At 40.1% G+C, this 9677-nt stretch overlaps 1 protein-coding gene across 1 annotated transcript in view; it reads right to left on the bottom strand.

The window, feature by feature from the left end:
- Positions 1–267: 267 nt before the first annotated feature.
- Positions 268–9677, bottom strand: part of Strap (serine/threonine kinase receptor associated protein) — a 15539-nt gene continuing 6129 nt past the window's right edge. Inside the window, exons 5-9 of the mRNA XM_021191278.2 lie at positions 9583–9674; positions 6116–6252; positions 3373–3522; positions 2798–2863; positions 268–1653 (exon numbers count right to left, since the gene is read on the bottom strand). Coding sequence (XP_021046937.1) covers positions 1592–1653; positions 2798–2863; positions 3373–3522; positions 6116–6252; positions 9583–9674 — 507 coding nt within the window. The 3' untranslated portion in view covers positions 268–1591. The remainder of the gene's footprint in view (positions 1654–2797; positions 2864–3372; positions 3523–6115; positions 6253–9582; positions 9675–9677) is intronic.

Genomic DNA, 9677 nt, shown 5'->3' with positions numbered 1-9677 from the left:
CACGTGGGGTCACCCGTGCCTTTTCATTTGAGCACCTGTAACTAAAGTTGAGAACAGGTTTAACTGAGGAAAGCCTTGTAGCAGCTGAGGGCAGAGATTTCTCCTGGTGATCCAGACAGAATGCAGCCTGGTCAGCACCTGGACTACTCAAGTGAGCCTTGTTTCAGCCTCAGGACACTGTGATCTGTTAATAAGCATGCTGCTTCGGGCTACAGATGTGCTGCAGCGATAGGAAAACAATGGCACACAGTAAGAAATGCCCTAAATTTATCAACTTCAGGAATCCAAGCGACTTCCGTTACAAAAGATGCATTCAATTTTATTTAGGGTCAGACTCTCAGTCTGTTCGTGATACATTAACAATACGGCTACGGAGCAGAAAACCAAGCATGCTAAACATGGACACAGGTCTGTGACAGGCTTCCCCTGGCTCTCCCAGGCACTACATGTAGTGCCGCCGACTTCTGGTTGTCACAAACTAGTCAAAACTTTCTTCTAATCAAAGTATTAAAGGTCACTCAAAAGATAAAATTACAAGAAAGCAAATTAATACAAGCTGTTCATCTGTATTTCCAAATTACTAATTTAATCTCTTCATATTATAAAATAAGTAAATTACAAATTTATTATCCAATGTATTAAAGGTTGACTTTTTGATGTTTAAATGTGATAAAGTCTGATATATTATAAATACTTAAAATGATTAACCCAGATTCATTTAATCATGTGGCTATTTGTACAACCGAGCAGATGTTAGACTGCATACAGCAGTTTTTCAGAACAACTGAGAGTTCAACTTCTTTACTTGCTCTCCCTACGTGGTTTTCTGTCTTGGTAACTAACATGCATGTTTAAAGAGACAAGAAGAGCAACTGTATCCATCCGGAAGGAAATAAACACCCAAAAACAGACATGAAAATTTCAAGTTTAAATAATTGAATTTCAAAATTAGGAAATGTTTATTATTATTAGTTCATGTAACCAAACTGTCTTTTGCTATGGCTGGCTGTGTATGATATAGAAAACTCTGAATAGTTAGTTTTAGTATTCAAATGTATCAGATTTTCCCAAAAAAAAAAAAAAAAAACCAGAAAAATTATTATTTTAGAGGCATTTTATTTAGATAACTAAAAATATTAGCTGTTCTGAAGCAGTCCGTGTACAATGAAAGGGATCAAACCAGTTACTTTATCATGTATTTCCTCCTCTTCATAACTAAGCAAAGAGAAAAAAAGGCATTCTTCTTTAAGGGAAAAGTCAAAAAAAATAGGCCAATATATTTTTCTTCTCCATAACATAAACAGCTACAAGAAATTTAGGTGTAAAATGGAAATTGTAAGTTGGCTTTTCATTCCAGACAGCAGGCTATGGCACTAGGTAAACACAATCCCCCTGCCTGCGCCTCATACACTCAGCCATTTTCACTCACAGGCAACACTGAGTAGTTAGTTGTTCGTGCACTGGAGCTAACACATATGCCCCAATATTTTCTGCCCTCTTTGCCACAGGCAGAGAATAACTCTGAAGGCGGATGCTTGTCTCTGCTTGTTCAGTCCATGAACATATGGTTTCTGCAGCACACGTATGATGCTCAGGCCTTAACTTCAGGAGTTGATGAATAGATGGAATCTGAATTCTCTGAAGCAATTTCTTCTGCATTTAAAAGACAAAATGGTAGTCAATTTTATAAAGGGAAGAAGGAAATCTACATTTCTGTACAAGGAAGAAATGACAACAAGGTCTTTCCAAACATGCTGTGGTTTAGAGGAGAGAACAGACAGCTACTAAACATGGCATTATCCCAGGACCCCAAACACCCGAGGAGAGCTCAAGCCAGTTCACCCGTTGTCCTCACATCCTTGTTTAACCCCACCCTCTCCCTTTGGAATAAGCTTTCACTGACTCCAACCACCCAATCAGCATTTCATTAAATCATGCTTTTTCGGGTCCTGTCCTTTCCTTTAGTAATCAAATACTAGAATTTAAGGCCATGCAGTTCAAAACCTTAACCATTAAACACTGCTTCCCGGGAGGCAGGCTCTAATAGTACCAAAAACAGGGGTTAACCTCAGAGTCTGTGCTCAACTTTTCCCTTCTTACTGCCCCAAGCTACAAACAAGCAACGACCAATCTACCAATCTAACCATTATGCATCGAAGACAAGCCCACCTTCCTTCTGTTCTTGGTGTCTGTCCCATAGCTACTAACCTAGAATCTACTGTCCTTAGTCTAATTCTTTCTCCACACTATACACCAAGGCACTTCCTAAATTTACATCTAGTCCTCCACTTAGATCAATGGGTTTTCATTCTCCTAGTTTATGAAACGCTTAAGGCTGTAACACAGCAAACCAGATACTGGCTGGTCTAGCTTCTCTCCTCTCCTTTTGCCCTTACTCTTGAGGCTGGACAGTGGCATTCTGCATGCTGGTACCCTTGCTTCTCTTCTGTTTTCTGCTGAGTCCTCCTGTCCATCATTAACAGAACATCCTCAGAACCGCACCAGCCACCCCACCCATCCTGAGGTCTCCTCCCACGTAACCTCACTTCATGGTTATAAACTGTCTAGGGAGCTTTTAGACCCCTGTCCCTGAGTGTATACAAGAAGACCCATCAGTCATATCCACGTGCACAGGCCTGGACTCCGGAGCTAATGCTATACACTCGAGTTTAAGCTTCCTATAACATATTTCAAATGTGTACATTTATTAAATTTCTTTTGCCATGGACCAAAACGCTCATACACTGAATTTTTACATACCCAGGACTCTTAGAAAAGTTAATTAATTTGTATTTACCCAGCTCTTCCTCTGCTGTTTCTGGAAATCCAATCTTTGGCTTTGCCAGTTCCCCGCTGTCTTCCTCTGTGAAGAGAAAATCGGTGGTGACTGACCATGAAGCAGGGTAGGTTCCCACCCACAAAGCACACTTCCTCTTAACAGTCACTGTGATTCTAAAAGAGACATCTCAAAGTCACCTTTAAGATGACAGCCACTCTGGGATCAGTAATAAGTATTTGGGATTTTTGTTTTGTTTGTTTTTTAAACAAAAAACATGTTTTCAGTGGTAAGCATCAAGTAATACTATAAACAATTGGATAGATACTTGTAAATTCTTCATACTGCCTTCTAACAAGCTTTATTTTTATTGTATGTATGCTCTTGAAGCCACTGGGCCATCCCCCTAGTTCCTTTGTAATAAATTTTGAATTCAGGTCATTCAATTCATCACATAAAGAACATTGCTCAGTTAGAATCGTTCTGTTTAGACCGTATTACATAATTCAAAATCTAAAGAAACAAACAGTAAAACAATAGTAAATGATGAAAAATGTATGCCTTATAATTAGATAACTTTGAAGAAATGCCCTTACCAGGAAGCACACATTTCCACAGGCCATAGGTCTTCCCTACCACAGTTTGCCACAATCTCAATGTCCCATCTTCAGAACCGCTGGCATAGAGTTCACCATCAGGACTGAATCTCACACAGTGAATGGGACCAAAGTGACCTTTGTAGGATTCTGAAAACAGTGAAGAACAGGGATATCAGACTTAAATAAATGTAAAGCTATTGGGGTAAATACTGATGACTACAAAAGATACTGTCTATTCTCTGGGAAGATCATCTCTACCATTTCCCTAGAATGAGCCCTTTCCAATCCAGTATGTCAGAGGCAGACTTGTCAACTTTCATGGATCCATACAGATCTTGTCTGAGAGACCTGGGATCTCATGACCTGAAAGAATGGGGTGGACTACACTCTGATGCTGTGGACAGCATTACTGCAGTTTCTGTGTACTTTTATACATGAATGTAGCAAAGAAAGCAGTGACCCAAGAAAGGTTGTTTGAGTTCAGAAAAAGATGATCAGAAAACATGAAAATAAAGACAACCAGCACAGCACATACTAAGCATTAACAGAGCAGCCCTTTTCCAGAGTTAGCCCAGGACAGACCAATTTCAACAGGATTGCCTGGCACATACTACAGGTTCTATCTGGGCAAGCACAAACTACATCAGTCTCAGAGCAAAGTGAGATCAGCACTCAGCACATCCTTTCCCCAGACTAGGTTCTATAGCTACGCCGACATCCAACAAGAATAAACATGTCTTACAAATTCAATGTAAATGTTTAACACAGGAGGAACAAAATCATACCTAAGAACAATCCAGGGAACAAAATGCAGCTGAGGGAAATGGCCCTCTGCCTTTTTTCCTGCAGTCTCTCAAGTTTCCCTAAGATATCATTCACTATACATCACTCTTCACTGTGTCCCGACACAGACTGTCTTTCAAAAACAGAAACTGAAGTTTCATAATCCACCACAAATGGAGAAGCTGTCAATAAAGACTAAATTCTACAGACTAGAGCTCAAGTCTGTAAACTCCATCCCAGCTTCTAAGTCCTGACTTGACCTGCTTTCAGAGGAACTAGTTCCGTCCATGTCTAGGGAGGGCCACCAGATGGAGCTCTTTCGCACACGCTATCCTTGACTGCCTAACCAGGTCATCTAGGCTTCTAATTCCACCACAATGCTGAGACACAGACTCAACCCTGACCTTACTGACCTTACACTTCAATATGAGGAATGTGTAGATCAGGAAGGTTTTCTACTGCAGGAGAACTCTTACTTACGGGTCTTTCGCATATAATCGTAAGCCTCACCATGGTATTCTACAGTTTCCTCCAGCTGACTAGCCAGAGAATAAAAGCGTCTAAGCAGAGGGACTGGGGTGGAATTATGTGTCTACCATTCACAAACCTCCTGGACTCAACCCTTACCCACAACCCCAAGTTCCATGAACAGAGACTGAAATGAGAACATTTGCATGCAAAATCCAACATCTGTTCATCTCTCTCTTCTTAACACAGCCTGGGTCAGCGATGCTGAGCCTCTCCTCCACCCCAGTCCAGCCACGGCTCTCTCAAGCTGACAAGAACGGAACGTGTGATTCAAACATTCTAGAATTGACTTAAGCAACCCCAGTCCACCAGTTTTCCCCAAAGAACAAAACAAAACTGCTTCCTGTTCTTTATGTATAAATCCAGCTAGGTTAGTTCTTTGGGTAGAAAACCATAATACTTATGTACAGGTAAGAAAAAAGGTGCCAGTTTATAGACAGAACAAGAGATTTTCAAACTAAAAGCAAAACCTAGTTGGACTTGCTAAGTAAGCATAAAAGTAGGTACTAACCGTCTTGCTCTTTGACCTATCCAGCATACTACTACATACCCTGAAGTTAGGGTGTGCTTGCTTCAAATTCATACATCAGCCATTCTACTTCTTCAGAACTATGAAACTTAGGGAAATAGCAAGACTCCAAAAAAGAAACTAATAAATACTATATATAACATGTCAATATATAAATAATATATTTTAGTATTTTATATTACTGTATTAAATTATATTTTTTAGATTTGCAAATTAATTTTAATTCTGAAGTGTAAAATATATATTAAAATAAAAATTATATATACTAAATGATACTATATATTATAACCCTATATACATTACTCTTTCTAAAGATCCCTCGATAAACCAGTAATTCCCCAGCATTCTCTAGAGACTCTTGGGAATTCCCTGGTTGAAGAAAGGAGGCTGAGTGAGCAGGATTTTGTACCTGTTCTCTCCTTAGAAAGAACAAAATATCCTTGCATATGTTTTGTATTTGACTTGAAATATAAATACTCCATCCCAATAAAGCATCAAAAAATCAGTGTACTACAGAACATCAGTGTAAAGACAAAAGTCAATTAAGAGGAAATGAGTTCAGTATATTTTTGTCTGAGGATCTATAATTCTATCCAAAATGGATGAAACACCTTTGTTTTTGAATGTATGAGTTTCGAGTTTTAGTTAGCTGGAAAACTTTCAACACATCACAGGTTAATACCGAAGGCACTCAATATTTTGACAGTAAATTAAGGCAGTGGTTCTCAACCATAAAATTATTTTTGTTACTACTTTATAACTGAAATGTTGCTACTGTTATAAATCATAGTATCTGTGTTTTCCAATGGTCTTCAGCAATCACCGTGAAAGGGTCGCCTGACACACACAGCCCTAAAGGTGGAGGAAAACTGCTGATTAAAGAGAGAGAACGAGACTCACCTAATTCTTCTCCGCTGTTATAATCATACTTATACAGTTTAAAGTCTTCTCCACCCGCAACGAGAAATTCCTTCTCTGGGTGAAGAGACGCAGAATTGATGGTCGCAGGAGCTTCAAAGGATTTAATTGGCTCCAGACTGTGAAGGAAACAAAAAACATAGATGTCTACAAAAAATTTAAAACTGTATAAATAACTGTCTAGCCACATTAAAAATATTCCTGAATCCTGAAACCCAATGCACAGTAAATATAGATTCAGTTAAGTGTAAATGGATTTCAAAGGAAAAAAAAACTAAGGAGCAAAAAAGTTCAAAAGACTGCTCTATTGTTACATCCAAGTGGATTTCCTCTCAGGGAGACATTTAGTAGTGGGAACTCCATCTCCTCAACAGGAGACACTTTCTCGACATCAGTGTCTTGACTGGATACAGAGTCAGTATGGACCCCAGAAGACCTTCAACTCAAGCTCTTCCTAGACTTAGCTGCTCACTGGGGTCAGGTTTACAGACACACAGTCCAGAAAGAGCTTTGTGAGAATTCTGCATGCTTGTGAGAACTCTCCAAGAAAACTAGTCTCATGACTTCAGTTTCTTTAAAACATGGGATTGTTCTTGGAATGTGCTGCTAGAGGACAGGAATGTCTTTATTTCAGATTACTCATTATTGTTGGTTGCTGTTATTCAATTACATGTTTAACTATCCGGGTGATTGTATAGTTTGAACTTTACTCACATGACCTTTGTCCTCAGAGTTTATAAACTGTCTGATGCTCTGAATAAAGCTGGCGACTGCATAAGACTTTAGTCCACCTCCTTCATCAGCTCCGTTCCCCCACATCCCACCCACTTAGAGCAGTGAGAATAACACGTTAGTTTATTTTTCTTTGAAATTTTTCCCTCTATTTTTTCTACAAACATGCATTATTTTAGTAAATACAAAGGGTCATACAGGCCAAGCAGTGGCCTACAGCTGCACTCCAGCACTCAAGAGGCTAAGGAAAGAGAACCCCGGGCACCCTTGAACCCTGCTTTAAAAAAATCAAGTCAGGGACACAGGTACTTGCCTAGCATATACAGGCCCAGGTTGAAGGCTCAACTCTGAAAAAGGTAAATAAAAACATAAAGCTAAAGTGACATTTTACAGTAGGAATGACTACAATGCAAAGGGGTGTTAAATGTATTTTCAAATGTTCAGGGTTCCATCCCCCAACACATGAAACTGCTATCAGCAGCTGTTTTTAACTAGGGAGTGATGGTCGGGTGGCGGTTTGCGTGAGAATGAAGCCTGCATGCAGCCCTTTGCATGGTTCCCAGTTAGACTATTCTGAGAAGGGTTAGGATGGGTAAAGGAGGTGTGTCACTGGGGGGTGGGTGGGTGGGGCTGAGGTTAAGAGCCCATGGCAGAGCCAGTCTGCTTAGCTCTGTCCATCTCTCGCTTGTGGATCAGATATAAGTTCTCAGCTACTGCTTCCATGCCATACCTGCCTGGCTCCTGCTATGATGGCCATGGACATATGCTCTGAAAATGTAAGCAAGTCCCGAAAGCCCCCAACTAAATGCTTCCTTTTATAAGTTGCCTTGGTCATGACGTCTCTTCACAGCAATAACTGAGATTAATTAATCGAATTATAATAATGAAGCTGTATTTATCAGTGGACAACTACTTACTCCCCCCCAACCCCCAAAAATCAACTAGTTTCCTTACCAGCCCTTTTCAGTTCAATCCTGAAAATTACTTAAACATAGACCATCAATTAACACATACCACATATAGTCAAGTATGGTGGCATATAACTTTAATCCAGCACTCAGGAGGCAGAGACAGATAAATCTGAGTTCAAGGCCAGCCTGGTCTACACAAAGAATTTCACAACAGCCAGGGATACACAGAGAAACCCTGTCTTGGGGGGTGGGGAGAAACATACACACAAAAACTTTAAAGTTAGCTGTGCTGAATCTAGCATTACCGACTAGCCCCCGTGTTTCAAATACTCAACAGGCCAGTTACTACCAAATGAGATCTGAGGGAAGAGTCTATAGCAGGGATGCGTGGTCCAGAAGTGAGCAGTTACATGTTTTAGAACTTGATCGTCTCCTATTTAATGAAGCTCAACACTGACCCATTCTTCAGACTATATCGTAAGACTCCTGTCGGAGGAGAATGTGGTCTAATCTTTACAGAGACCCTCTCAGCACAAAGGCTAAGAACTGTACAGTCTGCTCTACAGCTGAACTCAACACTGTACTTAGGGTTCCAGCACTGAGAACAAAGATGTACCACAGTTTCAGTCACAGCGCTCGGGCACTGAAACACAACCTCTTACAATTTAATGCACTACAACCAATAAACATGTTCTAAAGGTGTTTTAATGGATAAAAACATTTTTAATTAAAAAACTAAGATTATATGCATCATAGCCCTAATAATTTAACAAAAAAAACCGAAGTGTGCACAAGCATGCCCACGCACAATGAATGGGTTTACCGTACTTCCCTCACTGTGTTTAGACCCTAGGGTGTGTCAAACCCAGGCTCTCAATCCATGCTAAACAAGCACTCTCACTGAGCTGTATCCCCAGGCCTTGCCTCTTTAAAATTCTAATTAGATAATAGAAAACAGGGGGCTGGAGAGATGGCTCAGTGGTTAAGAGTACTGACTCTTCTTCCAGAGGTCCTGAGTTCAATTCCCAGCAACCACATGGTGGCTCACAACCATCTGTAATGGGATCCGACGATGCTCTCTTCTGGTGTGTCTGAGGACAGCTACAGTGTACTCATATACATTAAATAAATAAATAAATCTTTAAAAAAGGAAACAATTATCACAGTGATTTCCACTTAGCAAGGAATATACAACAACATGTCAATGGTTCCTTTGATAAAAACTATATAAAATATGCTAATAAAATTATGGGAATTTCAGTTACCTAGGATATTTATTAGCATACTTTATATTCTGTTTATATCAAAGGGACCACTGCCATGATGTTGTATAATTCCTTACTATGTAGAAATAAATATCACAGGTAGCTGAAATTTCGCTAATTCCTGATTTCAGTGTTCTTAACCTAAGAGAGAGTTGTTAAGAGGTATGGGAACACTTCTATCTGAGTTACACAGCACAGGTAAGAATCTGCCTTTAAAAGAATCTCGCAACATTTTGGTACAAGCCTTCCAATTTTTTGTAAAGATTACTTTATCTGTGTGTGTGTGTGTGTGCACGCGTGCGCGTGCGTGCGTGCGTGCGTGCGTGCATGCGTGCGTGCGTGCGAGCATGTACACATAGCTCCCTGTGGAGGCCACTGGAAACCAAGGCTGGAGTTACAGTGACTGTGAGCTACCTGACCTGACCTTCTCCATAAGAGGCACAATCGCTGTTAATCAACAGCGGAGCCAGCTCTCCAGCCCCTTATTTTTAAAGTCTCATTACCACAGGAATAAATGAAGAAATGTCTTGGACAGACATACCTTACTGCACTATGAAAAGCAATAGATCGTCCATAAGTAATAACCAAGATCTCTCCTTCAGGAATATATTCCATGCTGCTAACAGACATATTAAA

This window comes from Mus pahari, chromosome 2 (genome assembly GCF_900095145.1).
Source record: "Mus pahari chromosome 2, PAHARI_EIJ_v1.1, whole genome shotgun sequence".
NCBI lineage: Eukaryota > Metazoa > Chordata > Mammalia > Rodentia > Muridae > Mus > Mus pahari.
This window is presented reverse-complemented; position numbering and strand designations above follow the sequence as displayed.